The sequence below is a fragment of the Pipistrellus hanaki genome (genome assembly GCF_964339955.1).
Source record: "Pipistrellus hanaki genome assembly, chromosome: 2".
In the NCBI taxonomy this organism is placed as follows: Eukaryota; Metazoa; Chordata; class Mammalia; order Chiroptera; family Vespertilionidae; genus Pipistrellus; species Pipistrellus hanaki.
In genome coordinates, this window is record NC_140504.1 from 183,159,413 (window position 1) to 183,174,909 (window position 15,497).

The window sequence follows — 15,497 nt, forward strand, 5'->3', positions numbered from 1 at the left end:
CTCTCTCCTTCCTTGAGCCACAGGCAAACCGCGTCTTCAGTCATAGACCCGGCCTCCAAAGAGACAGGTCAGCACCTGCTAGGAGCAAGGCCCATCTCTGACTTCTTACAGTCTGGCTCCCTATCCCCGTCCGTCAAGGACATGAAAGAGCTGGCTCCCACTGCTCGCTGCAACCTGCGGGCTGCTGGCTGCAAGCCCACGTCCTGCACTTATATTCTCTTCCCCGTTCCTGGCCCACATAGATTTTCCTAATGTTTTCCTAGGCGGTTTTGTTTGAACCCACCATTCTTACGTGTCTGGGGTGGAGGGGGCGGACTCTGCGTATACTCACTCTGCTCTCTTGTTCAGAGGTCGTAGCTGTATTCCCTGACTTTCGGGCTCTGGTCCTGGCTGTCCCAAGGCGTCTATGGGAGCCAAAGCACCACTGCTTTATGTGCACTAATGAGAGCAGGTCTTGGTCCCTGCAGCTCAATTCACACCATCCCTACCCCTGGAAGTACCTGCCCCACATTCCTTTCCATCCTCCCTGCTGCCTTTGCCCTCCTGCAGATTCAGAGAAGGGCGTAGGACACTGTGTAAACTGGAGACACAGACTGGGCCGGGACTATGACAAACAGGGCGATGAGCATCCCATCCTAAAAGGGCAGCTGCCGCCCAGCTCCAGGCGGTGTTGCCAGGCAGGACACAGGCTCGGGGTTGCCAGATCCTCCCCTTTTTTTTTTTTTTTTTTTTTTAAAGAGAAGCCAGAAGTTTAGGTTTGTATGTGAAACCTCCAGATTTTTAAGCACTGGCGGCCTGCTCAGGTTCAGGGCACAAAATAGCAACCTCAACTGGAGGATGAAACGTCCACCCTCCCACGGGGCCATCTCACTCCGCACCAGCTGTGTCAGCCCCCGCCTACCTCGCCCGACTGAGGGGTCTTTGAAAAGAAAGCTCACTTTTCCCTGCATCTCCCCCCCCCCCCCACCCTGATCAAATCTGGGCAGATCCAGAGGCTCAAATAGTTTGTTGACTAGAGACTGATATGTTGATTGAGGGGTGTGAATTCATGAGTCTCTCTGTGTTTCCAAAAACCATCTGGCACCCAGACACACTCTCTTCAGCTGCCAGCACACGTTGGCAAAACAGAGCATGGGGCCCTCAAAGCCCCATCCCGCTGAATTCCACAGGGCTGCAGGCCACTCGGAGATCAAGGGTCAAAATGCACATTAAAACAACGAGGCTAACGGCTCACATCTGTTAAATTAATCCGAATGCGTTTATTTTAATAATGCTAATGCGGGTACAATAACCCTGAGCCATTCGGCTGTTTCTGGTGGAAGGGACTCTGGAATGGGGTCCAGGGCTCCAAATTTCAAACCCTAATCTAACCCTTATTAATTCTGTAGCTTCAGGCAAGTGACTCAACTCTTTGGACATATGGTCCTTGACTAGAAAAAAAAGAAAAATGAAGATAACACCTACTTTGTGGACAGCAAGTGTGAGAATTACATAAAATGGGTCAAACTGCCCAGCTCATATTCGAGAACGAATATGTGTGCACTAAGGTGAGGTACTGGTAGCAGTATAAATTAGCACCACCATTTTGTAAAGCGATATATGTTGCCTGGCCATCGTGGCTCAGTGGTTGAGCATCGACCTGTGAGCCAGGAGGTCACGGTTCAATTCCCAGTCAGAGCACATGCCTGGGTTATGGGCTCCGTCCCCAGTGTGGGGTGTGCAGGAAGCAGCTGGTCAATGATTCTCTCTCATCATTGAAATCAATAACAATATATTTCTTAAATTAAAATAAAGCATTATATGCCAAAGCTCTTTCTTAGACCACTCCTATTTATTTATCCTAACGGAAACTGGGGAAGGAAATAAAGCGAGCTAAGCCCTGTTTCAGTGTAGTATTATTTATAACCATAGGAGTCTAGAAACAAATAGTCCAGCAATATGGAGACACTCAACAGAGTTCTACAGCCAATAAACATAATTATAAACAACATAACCCATATAACAACATCAAGCAAAGGAAGCAGAATACAAACGCTTTCTACATCCCAATGACAAGGGTACAAAAATGTGTGCTGTAGACATATGGGCAGAGATTTGAAGAAGGCAGGAAAACTAAAACAGCTGTTGGGCTAGGATGCTGAGATTTAGAGCGATTTTTAAAGATGCCTTCTACTGACATTATATTATTGTTTTTATGGCCAATAATACTGTGGGAGGGGAGTGTCAGGGGGATAGAGGAGATGACAACACAGCTGGCCAACAACAAAGCAACCCCTGGCCCAGGCACCTAAGCAAGGAGGGGGCGGTTATGTCAACAACAAGAAGCATGTAATTTAAAGGGACAGGATGAGCCATATAATTTAAAGGGGCAGGGTGAGCCGTGGGGGTCCTGCCCGAGCTTCCATCCTGGCCAGCCTGTGGGAAGAAGTGTTTAGAGTACCTGGCACAAAGCGGGCGCTCAGCCCACGACGGCAGCTGTTTTGTTGTTGTTTCCAACAGTGGATTGGAAGTCAGTGCGTTCCAACTTTGGTCCTGACTCTACTGTGGACTCACTGTGTAGCTTTGGGCAAGTGACTACATCTCCAAATCTCAATTTACTCATCTGTAAAATGGGATTAACAGCCGTCACCAGGGAACCTGGTTTCATTTACTTTTTTTATTTCCGAGAGGAAGGGAGAAGGAAGGATAGAAACATCAATGATGAGAAAGAATCACTGATCGGCTGCCTCCTGCACGCCCCCTCACTGGGGATCGAACCCGTAACCCGTGCACGTGCCCTGCCCAGGAATCAAACCACGACCTCCTGGTTCACATCAAAAGTCGATGCTCAATCTCTGAGCCATGCTGGCCGTGCGGAAACCTGGTTTGTTAACCCTCTGTGTGATCACCAGTGAGTGCCTGCCCCTCTCGGGGTCTCAGTGCCCCATCTGTGCACGGAGGGGAGATTCTCCATGGACCCCTAGCACTGGCTTCGTTTGTTCTGAGTACCAGGCCAGAACTGGCTCTGGCGAGTTCAAAACGCCATAAAACGACTGAGTGCCTCCTGTGAGGTAGGCACTATACCAGGATTTCCCACGCATTTGCTGCATTTGTATGCAATTACCTGCATTGCGTTCAACACACTGGAGGCTTCACAAGTCCTCCCTTCCATCTCCACTTATTTCCTAAAAACCCAAGGACTAAATCCGGGGTTCTCAGCCTCGGCATTGTCGACATTATGGACTAGGTTAGGGGTGTTGAACTCAATCAGAGAAGGGGCCAAAATCTAAAATCCAGCCTAAATCGCGGGCCGAATGGTTTACTGAACAGTCATAACTGACAATGTCATAAACTGACAGCGGAGTGCAGTGATGACAGCGCGGTGCGGGCCACATTGCAAGGCCTGGCGGGCTGGATTTGGCCCGCGGGCCTTGTGTTTGACACATGTGGACTAGGTAATCCTTTGCTGTGAGGAGCTGTTTGTGCATCACAGGATGTTTAGCAGCTTCTCTGCTTCCTCCCCGCTTTCATGCCATCAGCACCCCAACCCCAGGTGTGACAACCAATATGCCTCCAGACACTGCCAATGTCTCCTGGGAGACAAATCACCCCTGGCTGGGAACCACCCGCATAGATGACCTCATCCAGTCGCATGGCTTTAAATGCCATCTACGCCACGTCTATACCGATGAAATCCACGTTCGAATCTGCGACCGGAACCACTTCTCTGAACTCCACACTCATAAATCCATCGGCCGGATAGTATCTCCACTGGCCGACTAAATCAACAGCTCCAACACAGCACTCCTGATCTCCGAACCCCGTCACAGCTGCCCCTCCCCAAGTCTGCTCCTTCACAGGAAATGACAACTCCATCCTCCCAGCTGCTCAAACAAAACACCTGGGAGCCACCCCTGACTTCTCTCCCTTCCCTTCTCTCTCGATGCATTTCCAATCCGTCAGCAAGCGCAGTTAGCTCTACCGTCAGCACAAACCCAAACTCTAACCACTTTTCACCACCTCCCCCTTTCCTCCCAGCTCTCGGCCTCCGCCATCTCTCCGCTGACTGCTGCCGTAGCCTCCTCACTGGCCCCTCCTCGGTCCCCTTCCTCTCCCAGAGTCTCTGCTCCACAAAAGGGCCAGAATCATCCCTTTAAACAAAGCAGGTAAGGGCACTGCTGCTCTCCAGACCCCACTGTGGCTCCCCAGCTCACTCAAAGTGAAACGGCCCTGAGTCCCACATCCCCAATGTGGTCATGACCTTCTCTCCTGCCCCCTCCCCCTCACTCACTAGCCTGCAGCCACACTGGTCTCCTTGCCGCTCCTCACACATGCCAAGCATGCTCCAGCCTAGACTGAGCTTACTATTCTCAGTCAGCCTGGAATGCTCCTCCCCGCACCGCCACCGGACCACCCTCCCCCCCATCCCCGCCCCCACCCCCACCCTACTCCCACCCCCACCCCCACAATGCCTCCAGCTTCCTGCATGGCCCAGTCCTCACCTCCTTCCGGTCTCTGCTAAAATGTCACCTTCTCAGTAAACTAGACTCTTGAGCCTTTTTAAAATAACAGTCCTCCTACCACCACACACACCCCTCCCTAGCACTTACTATCATTTGACAAACTATGAATTTCGTTGTTTCCTGTCTCCTCCCACCAAAATGTGAGCTCCCCAGGCAGAAGAACTCTCATGCTAGTAACCTTTGTCCCAGTCCTATACCCCTCACAGCTATAATCGTCCTGGCACATAATAGGCACTCAATAGCCATTTTCTGAATGGATCTTCACTCTCTGTATGGTAAAATGATTCCCGTTTTATAAAACAAGGGGACTAAAGTTCCAAGTGGCTAAATAACCTGACCCAGATCCCTCAGCTAGAAACTAATCCCACTGGAATACTCCGGCCCACCACCCAAGGATTTCCTCAAATGTAGCATTAAACTGGAATTTTAGGTGATTCCCAGATCAGCTTTTAAAAACACAAGAATACGGCCGAAACCGGTTTGGCTCAGTGGTAGAGCGTCGGTCTGCGGACTGAAAGGTCCCAGGTTCCATTCCAATCAAGGGCATGTACCTTGGTTGCGGGCACATCCCCGGTAGGGGGTGTGCAAGAGGCAGCTGGTCAATGTTACTCTCTCATCGACATTTCTAGCTCTCTAGCTCTCTCTCTCTCTGTAAAAAAATCAATAAAATATATATTTTTTTTAAAAAACAAGAATATGGCAAAAAAAAATAAATAAACCTCAACCTAAACCTTGTAACTTATCCAAAGATTAACTCAAAATGGATCGTGGACTTACCATAAGTGTAAAAAGTAAAATTATTTTAGCCCTAGCCAATTTGTCTCAGGGGATAAGGGATCAGCCTGTGGACCGAAGGGTCTTAGGTTCAATTCCAATCAAGGATTGTGGGCTCTATCCCCAGTAGGGGTGTGCAGGAGGCAGCCAATCAGTGATTCTGATCATTGATATTTCTATCTCTCTTTCCCTCTCCCTCTCTGAAATCAATAAAAATATATTTTTTTAAAAACAATTATTTTTACACTTTTAAGGGGGGAAAACACCTTGGAGAAAATGTTTGGAATCTAGGGTTAGGCAAGGAGTTCTTAAACTTGACAGCAAAAGCACAATTAATAAAATAAATTTTTCATAAATTGGCCTCATCAAAATTAAAAGTGGTTGTCCTGTGACAAACCAGGTAAAGAGGCTAAACAGACAAGTTAAAAGCTGGGAGAAAAGTATTTCCAAACTACATATCCAACAAAAGGACTAATAAGTAGAATGTGTAAATACTTATCAAAACTCAACAGTAAAATATGAATAATCCACTCAGAAAACGGGCAAAGACATAAACAATCCACGGAAGAGAAATGCAGATGGCAAACAGCACATGAAAAGATGTTCAACATCACCAGGCATCAAGGAAATGCAAATTGAGACCAGGATGGCATATTACTACGCACCTCTCAAAATGGCTAAAGTAACGAAAACTATGACACCACCAAATTTTGGCAAGGATGCAGAAAATTGAATCACTCCTACATTGCTGGTGAAAATGTAAAATATACAGGCATCCTGGCAGTTTCTGATAAAACTGAATATGCCCTTACCATATGACCCAGCAGTGGAGTCATATGGCATTTATCCCAGAAATAATGAAAGTTTATGATCATGAAAAACCTATACACAAATGCTCATAGCAGCTTTATTTGTAATAGCCAAAAAGTGGTACCAGTCCAGATGTCCTTCAACCCGTGAAAGGTTAAACAAAATCTGGTATATCCATACCACAGAATACTACTCAGCAATAAAAAAGAATAAACTATTGACATACACAACAACTCGGATGAATCTCCAGGAATTATATTGAACAAAACACACACACACACACACACACACACACACACACACAAATGGCAACTAAATACACACACACATACACAAATGGCAACACGTGAAACTGGAGACGTCTGAATAAGATCTGTGGGTTGTATCCCTGTCAGAATCTTGATTGTGATATTATACTGCAGTTTGGGGAAATGTTACCATTGCAGGAAATGGGTAGAGTGTATAGGGAATTCTCCCTTTTGTCTGACAACTGCATATAAATCTATAATTATTATAATAAAAAATCCAATTAAAAACAAACGCTTAAATCACAGCGTGAGAAAATTGTTCTGTTCTCAAGTTCTCTTCGGATTAAAAAAAGGCTCCTCTGGTGCAGGTGTGCCATCACTCCTAGCAGATGCTGCAGCCTTCAACATGCAAGCTCCAGCCTCAGGCTCCAGAGCCCAGACCAGAGACTCCAGCGACAATGTAATAACTCACTTTCATTTGGTGTGAAGCTGTTTATTTTATCTAGGTAACATAATGTCAAATTATGGCCACAGTCTGGAGCCAGCCAGGCAAGGGTTCCAAAGCAAGTTCCGGCCACTTGCTAGCTCTGGGCCAGATACATCTTTGTACCTCACTGACTTTTCACTCTCTCCCTCTCCCTTCCTCTCTCTAAAATGTTTCACCCTCTCTAATTTTTCATCTATAAAACGGATATGAACAGTATTGCTATGAATATTCATTTACAGGTTTTTGGGTGTTGTGAGTTTTAAATCAGTAACAGAGAGAGAGAGAGCATGCGTGTGCACGCACATGTGTGTTATGTGTCTGGCACAAAGTGTTAGCTATTATTATCTTTTCCATAACAAGGACTGGGGAGAAATCACGTTTTAGCAGGTTTTAGAAGCACAGATGCAGGCCATACTACCTCTCAGAGTGCGGCCCCGGCCCTTGGATGCTCAGAGCCCACACTCACCCGCGCACTTGGTGCGGCTGACCAGGGGCGGCCCGGGGCGGCCAGTGCCGCCGTCCCCCGGGCGCGTGAGGAGCACGCTGATCTCGTACTCGGTGTCGGGGTCCAGATGCCACAGCTTGTAGGTCTGCAGGTTGACAGCATGCACCTCGGCCCACGGGCCGCGCGCCATGCGGTACTCGATCTCCTTGCGCACGATGGGCCCGTCGCCGATGATGGAGTGGGTGTTGAGCTGGATGATGAGGTAGGTGGGGCCTGCGCGCAGCAGCTGCGGGGGCGCGATGGGCGTGGGGGGCTCTAGAGGACATAGGGTAAAGGATGCTGCTGTGAGGTCCGGGACCCCAGCTCCACGTCCCATAACACCCAGATCCCAAGCGCCCTTCCAGGCCTTCCATGCAACCGACCCCCAGGTCCGCAGCCAGAATGCCTCCCCCGCCCCCATTCAATGCCCGGGACCATAAAGGGCACCCCACCCCAAAGTCTGACCCCAGCCTCACCTCTCAGCCCGCACCCTCTCCCTCACTCCCCTCGGATGCCCAAGTCCTCGCCTCCAGGAGCAGATCGCAAGCCTATTCGGGTTAACCCTCAGTCCCTATGGCCTGACCCCGTCTTACCAGTTCACACCTTGTCCCTACCCCCCCCCCCCACCTAAACCCTCCCCTCCTACCCCAGGCCCCGTCCCTCAATCAGACAGACCCCTGCCCGCCCCCTCAATCAGACAGACCCCGCCCCCTCGATCAGACCTTTTCTCTGGAGAAACCCTGCCCCCTCTGCAGGCCCCTTTCCGGTCAGAGCCCGCCCCTGGAGACCTTGTTACCCCGCCCCCCAAACCCTGCCCCACCCCCTCTCTTCGCCCCCCTCCCCCTCGGCCCCGCCCTCCGGAGCCGCGCGCTCACCCTTGACGATGAGCTCCGCGAAGTTGGAGACGCCGGCGCCGCGCGGGGCCTGGGACACGCAGCGGTACAGGTCCTGCTCCCCGCGGCCCACGGCGGCCAGCGGGAAGGTGGCCAGGAAGCGCCGGTGGCTGATGTGCCGCACGCCGGCCGCGGGCACCAGCGCCCCACTCTGCCGCTGCGGAGGGGAGAGGGGGCCCGGGTCAGGGGCGCCGGGGAGGGCGTCCCCATCCCGCTCTGACCCGGCGCGAGGAGCAGTGACTGTCCTGGCCCCACGGGGCCGTCCCCTTCACCGGGGGCCACGGGGCTGCTGCACCCGGCTCTGCCCAGGCAGGTGCGGGGTGAGGAAAGTTGGCGGTCGCTCTGCCTTTGATGGGCCATGTGCTTGGGAGATCCCGGAGCCGCGCTCTGTCCTGGGGGTGGAGGCACCCGAGGGGGCGGAGAGAGCCAGTGCCCAGAAGTAGTCCCACTGGCCAAGGCCCACCGTCCTCACCTGCAGGAGGAAGTGCTCCGCCTCCGCCGCCCGGCCCGCCGCCATGCACTGGAAGGAGGCGTTCTGGCCGGCGTTGACCTCCACGTCGCCCAGGCGGAAGAAGTGCGGGGCCTTGGCTGCGGGAATATGACACCCGCGGGGTGAGCGGGGCCTGCGCCCCCCTGCAGGCAGGAGCCGAGGCCGCCCGCACCCCTCCCCTGGCTCCCCAGCCGGCTGGGACTCACCGCAGGGATAGCTGAGGAGCAGGATGTCGTCCAGGCCCATGTAGCCCCTGCGGTCCGGGGAGATGAGGGCCTCGAACAGCACCTGGGGGAGGCGGGAGGGTCCCTGTCACTCGGACAGGCCGCCAGCCCTGCCTGGGGAGGTGTCCACAGAGCCCCCTTTCAGCTCTGCTCCAGCCCCGGCCTCAAACCTGCAGAGCCAGCTCGTTGTGGGAGGGGGTGTCAGCACTCAGCTAACAAGGCCAAGGCCAGAGGACAGTTACTTTCCAGTAGCAGAACTCTTCCCAGCCAGACAGGGATTCCCGGTCGGCACAGTTCCAGCTCACTCTTGACCCCAGCTCTGATGTTGAACCCAGACTGAACTGTCACTGAAGAACCCAATGCTGACCATAGACTGACACCTGTCCTTGGCCACAGACTGACTCCTGAGGTTGAACACAAACTAATTCCATCCTCGGCCACTCACTTACTCTGGCCTCAAGCTGAGGCCATCTCGCTACCCCCACCCCAGGCATACGCTGACCACAGAGTCAGCCCACCTGATATTCGTTGGGCCAAAAGGTGCTGACAGCCATTTCAGCCTGGTGCCACTGGCGGCCATGGGAGCCAGTCATGTTCCAGACAGCGCTGCCCAGGGGGCCGCCATTGACCCGCACGTAGATACCCAGGGTGCCCGGGCTGTGCCCATCCCGGCTGTACAGGAAGTAGCTGAACTGCACACAGTGGGTGTCATTCTCACTCAGGCTCTGGAAGATGACATGGGCCCGCTGGCCTGGGGCATGCTGGGAAGCATTGACCATCAAGTAGGAGCCTGGAAAGAGAGGGGGAAGGGTTAGGCGCTGAGGAGACCTGGAGACCAGGGTCAGGTGGGCACAGAGGAGAAGGCAGAGACAAAGGACCCCAGGAATTTGGACCCACCATGAATCCGGACTTCCGAGTTCTGGATGCAGCCCTGACTCACTGGGTAAGTCCCTTCACCTTCCTACATCTATTTCCCAAAGGAGAGACTTGGAGAAAAAAAAAAAACAAAAAAAAAAAAACACAGAAACCGGACTTTAACACAACCCTCTCTCACTCCTCACCACCTGCGATCATAATCCAGGCTCATGCTGATCCAAGGCTTCTGAGCTGTCCTTGGAGGCAGGGCCTATGTCATTCATCTCAGCAGTCAAGAGTCTGGCGCGACAAGCCCTCAGAGGCCACCTCTTCTGAAGTCTGCCCCCGCCCCACCTCCCTCTGTGGGCTTCTCTCCGGGCCCTTAGATCATTAATAAAGGTGTACGTGTTTCCCACCAGCCTATGATGCCTTAGGGTTCCACAGTGTTCCCAGCCCAGGCTCTGAACCCAAGCAGAATGAATGCATAGAACAGATCGAATGAAAAGACTCGAACTTCCCTCCCAGCCCCCACCTCCTGAGTCTAAATTCCTGGGTTGCATTTCTCTTGGTTTGCAGAGAAATGCTGGCTGTCTGCTGGCCTGAATGTAGGGTGAGGGAGTGGGCTGACTCCTCAGGCCCTGGCGGAGGGCTGATGGCTTCCTTTCTGTGGGGAGAAGGCCCCAGCAGCTGCCAACAGGGTGCCCACAGCCACCCAGCGCTGCCTCTTCCTGGGCTTGGCTGCCAGCCAACACAAGCTCATTCAGCTCCCATCTCTGGGAAGACGCCCCAGGGACTCCGAGGAGGGGATCTCATTCATCTCTGGGAGCCAGAAGCCTGGGGAGGCTGCTCCGGTTCGGTCCTGGTGGGTAGTAAACAAAACCCCGGGTCCCCACCCCCCCCACCCCCCCACCCCCCCACCCCCCCCCCCGCAGGAAGGGGCAGGTCCCAGTCCCCACCAGTCTTTATTGGCCCACACCCTGGCCTCCCGCTCCTCTCCCTGTGAGCAGCTGTGGGTGTTTTTCTCCCCCTTTCAATCTGACACTTTGTTCTTGTCTCCTCCTTCTGCTCGCTCTTCCTCTCTCTGCCTCCCCCCACCCTTCTTTTCCTTACTCCCTTCAGTCCTGTGGCTCTGCTTTCTCTCGCCTGCTCTCTGTCTTTGAGTGCAAATCCTCCTCCTTTCCTTCTCTCTCCCCCTAATACCCTCCCCTCAAAGGAGAGCACGGAGGGAGCAGAGGCGGTGCCCATCTTGCTGACCACTGCATCCCCGGGACCCAGCACAAGGCCCATGCCACTTCTACATTTCTCTTTCTCCTCTCCCACTGGATATATCTGTGTGAGGGAAGGGGAAGGGGAGAACAGAGGGAGCCCACACAGAGTGGTCAGGACTGTTGAAGGTGAATTTGAATCACCTTGAACCTGAGTGCCAACCATGTACCAGCCTGAGAGTGCGGCCCTGGGGACATGGAGGCAGCCCACACAGTGCCCTTGGGCCCCTTGACGGATCATCATCACCCAGACCAGACTCTGACACCTGATAGTACAGAGATCACACAGGGACTGAGAGCCCTACAGAGGCAGAGACGAAAGCCCCACGGAGGGCACAGGGGCACAGAGGGGGAGGCAGGGAGGCCTCCAGGAGGCAACGCCAATGATAAGAGATGAGGATTTGGAGGCCGCCCAGGCCAGGCAGTGGAGGGCCTCGCACCTATTGGCTTCAATCCCTGGCCTCACCACTGAGAATCTTCGCCGCCCTTCCCTGCACCCTGACAGCAGTTGCTGAGAGCTGAGCCCCCAGCCCACTTCGGTGACAGGCAGAGGAAGGGGTCCGCAGACCGTCCAATTCCGAGGCTCCCTCCGCAAGCCCATGTGGTTCTCACACTATGCTCTCTCCTCCCACCCAGCTTTAATCGGTAATACGGTTGATATGTTGGCCTCTACCTGTCTTACCCTTTTCTTCACTCCCAGTTGATTCTGCATCAGTGAAGAGGGGTGCTAATAATTGGGCTCCCTCAAATACCTCCAACAATAGCAACTAAACATCCATTGAACCCCTACATGTCACCCATGTTATGTACTTTATATAGACCTTATCCAATAACCATTTTCTCCCCATTTTACAGTTAAGAAAACGGGAGCTCAGAGAAATAAAGTGAGTTGCCCAGGTCACATAGCTGGTAAAGTGCTAACGCCAGGATTTGCAGCTCAGTCTTTGTGATTCTGGAACCAGTGTTCCAGGGGCCATCCTCAGAGCAGGAGGCCAGGACTAGAATCCATGGCATTAGTCTTCTGAATCCAGGACTCACAATGCCACGGGGCTCCAGTCTGAAACAGGGCAGGGCACTGTGGAGTGGGAAGGGTCCAGGACTTGCAGGAAACAGGGGCAGAGGAAGGAAGGTTTTATGCACATTCAGCCCCAATGTTACTGCTCTGTCAGCATCCTCAAATCCTGGGAACCCAGGATTCAGAGGCTCTCAGTGAATAAAGAGAGTCTTTTCTCTTTTTTTAAATCTATTTTTATTTATTTCAAAGAGGAAGGGAGAGGGAAAGAGAGAAACATCAATGATGAGAGAGAATCATTGATTGGCTGCCTTCTGAAAGCCCCCCATTGGGGATTGAGCCCACATCCCGGCATGTGCCCTAGTCAGGAATCGAACCGTGATCTCCTGGTTCATAGGTGGATGCTCATCCACTGAGCTACGCCAGCCAGGTGAGAAAAAGAGGGTCTTGACTACCTGAACCCGCACCCATTTTACGGGGGAACTCCCTGATGTACATAGCTGGGCAGGGTCCAGAGAGTTTCACCTTCACAGTGTCATGTATGTCATTGCAGATGCCAAAGCAGATGAGGCCCAGAGAGGTTAAGTAATGTAGCCAAGGTCACACAGCAGAGGGGCAGGGTGGGGAATGGTGACAGAGTGGACTCACCGTGGGGCAGGTCCGCAGGAGCCCGGGTGCCAGGCTGGATCCGCACCTGTTCCCACTGGAAGTCATCGTACTGGGCCTGGCTGTACTCACAGGGCACGGCTGAGTCACTGGCCTCCTCGAAGGTGCAGCCAGCTGTGAGGGCAGGGCCTGGTTAGCCACGGCGAGGGCAGGGCTGCTAGCCAGCGGGGCTCCTGGACTACCTCCAGGTGCCCCACACTTCCTTCCTACCCAGCCAGCCCCCCTCCGTCTCCTCAGGCCGTCCCCTCACTGCTCCCTCCAACAAAACTCTCCCTCCTCCACCCTCTCCCTCTACCAAGGCCCTCTTTTCATTGTCTCCTCCCAATTGCAGACCTCCCCACATTGCCCACTCCCCCAGTACTTCCCAGGACACCCCCCACACACACTGCTCAACCACCCATCAAAGACCCCACTCAACAAAACTAGTTATCATTACTGCTATATCATTAGAACCTCACAATAACTCATGAGATCCAGACTAGAATCACCCCCATTTTACAGATGAGGAAACCAAGGCCCAAAGAAGCTGAATGAGTTCCTTAAGGTCACACAGCTGGTTAGTGACAGAGGTGGGGTTTGAACTGAGATCTCCTGGCTGCTGGTCAGGGCCCATCACCTGCCCCTCACCTTGCCATAGAGGATAGACAGTAGGCCCCGGGACCGGCAGGGTCATGAATGCCCTAAGCCAGTGCTGACAGCATCTGCTTAAAAATAACAGTGGCAACAGATCATCTCAGGCTGACAGCAAGCCCTGAACAGTGCTAAACCCTTTCTAGGTGCAGACTGGCAGTTAGGCCTGGCCTTCTGAGTGGGTACCACTATTATTCATCCTTGACAGATGAGCTTAGGACAGTGGTTGGCAAACTCATATCCACAGAGCCAACTATCAAGAGAACAACGATTGAAATTTCTTTTGAGAGCCAAATTCTTTAAACTTAAACTTCTTCTAACGCCACTTCTTCAAAATAGACTCGCCCAGGCCGTGGTATTTTGTGGAAGAGCCACACTCAAGGGGCCAAAGAGCCGCATGTGGCTCGCGAGCCTCAGTGTGCCGACCCCTGACTTAGGAGATTCAGTCATTGCCCAAAGTCACCCAACCTAGGTGTCTGCCTGCAGGAATATGACACACAATGGCACCGTCATATATGGATTGGGCACACACATGAGGAAAGGACGTGGAACTCTCATGATTTGGAACCAATGTTTACAGTTTAAACGAGAAGAGGAGGAAGGAAGAGGGGATTGAAATAGACGTGAGTGAGGCCTCTGGTTGGGAATGAGGCCCATAAACCTTAGCTCGTTCACCAAAGCCCTGAGTTGGGCATCTCATAAAAACACCGCTGGTTCAGAAAGTACCTGCACCCGGTCCCTGCACTCACTCCCAAACCTCGGTGCTCGGAGTCCCCTCAGGGACTGTGTGAAGCATCTGAGACCTGGGAAATGCCTGAGCAAGTGGCAAGGGAGCAGGCACAAATCATGCCAACCCTGTCCCGGGTGCCTGCCCTTGACAGACGCAGTGACTGAGGCTCCGAGGGGTGAAGGGTTGTCCACAGTAAAACGTGGCGGATAAGTGAGTGGCTTTGGCATCAGACAGACTTAGGAGTTCTGACTCTACGTTTCTTGACTCAGAAGTTTGCCAACGCTTCTGACTGTGGGCAAGTCACTTCTCCTTTCTGAGCCTCAGTTTCCCCATCCACACGTGGTTTTTTTGGGTTTCATTGTGGAGCCCACTTAGCACCATGCCTAGCGCATGCAAGCACTCAGGGAACACCAGCTCCTCACATGTGCCCCTTGAGCTTGCTACTATGAGTAGCAAGCAGGATTTGAACCCACGCTGGATCCGCTGCCAAAGTCGACATCTCCCACCAGAAAAGCCCTCACTATGAGAACCTGAGCTGCTTCCCAGGCTCCAGAAGAAGAGGGAGAGAAACAGACAGTAACTGGAGAGTGGGTGCCGCGTGCCAGGAGCAGCGGGGACTTTGCACGCACGGCAAGTGACCACTCTGGAGGCTCTGGTTTCACCTGCCGCGGGACTTCTCTAGGTTGCTATGAGCATCACATAAAGTAGCACATGGAGACATCCAGTACAGCCAGGCACAAAGGGGCTCCCCATGGTTGGGGGATTCCCTTTCCTCTTCTTGGACCTAAAATGATGAGCTGTGGACATAGGGATGGCACCAAGTGGATGCAAGGAAATAACAGAAGTCTCTCTCCAGAGCTGGGGTAAGACCTGGAATGAGCATTTTGCCCCTTTGTGTAAAAAGCCCTGGTCTGTACTGTGTCCTGTGGCCTGTGGTCTGTGGCCTGTGGGAGGTGGGTTTTAACCTCCTCGGTGCTGGGAAGATCTTAGCTTTCCCCGTAGAAAATGATCCACAGCACAGCACAGCGAGCACATAGCCAGTAGGGATGGTCAGGGAGGGCTTCCTGGAGGAGGGAACACGTGACTTCATTCAGCCTGAGCTGAGTCAGCTCCTGAGGGTCTTAGCCAATGCCTCCCTGGGGCAGAGAGGTTGCCAGAAAGAGAAGCCAGGGTTCAGAGCCCTGCGAGGGTGCAGGCCCTTCCTGCTGCTTCACGGGGAACAAGGCAGCTGCCCCAGAGGTCTTGCCCCTGGTCCTGGGGTGAGCCTGAGCGTGCTAGCTCTTTCCTTCATGAGCTGCCAGAACACCCCAGCTGACTGACCAGGTCAGAGGGGCACCCAGACCATCTGATCTTAACCAGAATAGCCCCCAGACTGACTAAGCCAGGTCAGTGACACCACACAGGCAGACCTGAGTCAGAGTGGCCCC

General features: G+C 53.0%; 1 protein-coding gene across 2 annotated transcripts in view; it reads right to left on the reverse strand.

Moving 5' to 3' along the window:
* Positions 1-15,497, reverse strand: part of PTPRU (protein tyrosine phosphatase receptor type U) — a 78,999-nt gene that overhangs the window by 47,408 nt on the left and 16,094 nt on the right. For both annotated transcript variants that reach the window (XM_084874831.1, XM_084874830.1), the window contains exons 2-7: positions 12,693-12,824; positions 9,431-9,702; positions 8,895-8,976; positions 8,671-8,786; positions 8,181-8,355; positions 7,288-7,581 (exon numbers count right to left, since the gene is read on the reverse strand). In XM_084874831.1, the coding sequence (XP_084730957.1) occupies positions 7,288-7,581; positions 8,181-8,355; positions 8,671-8,786; positions 8,895-8,976; positions 9,431-9,702; positions 12,693-12,824 (1,071 nt within the window). The remainder of the gene's footprint in view (positions 1-7,287; positions 7,582-8,180; positions 8,356-8,670; positions 8,787-8,894; positions 8,977-9,430; positions 9,703-12,692; positions 12,825-15,497) is intronic.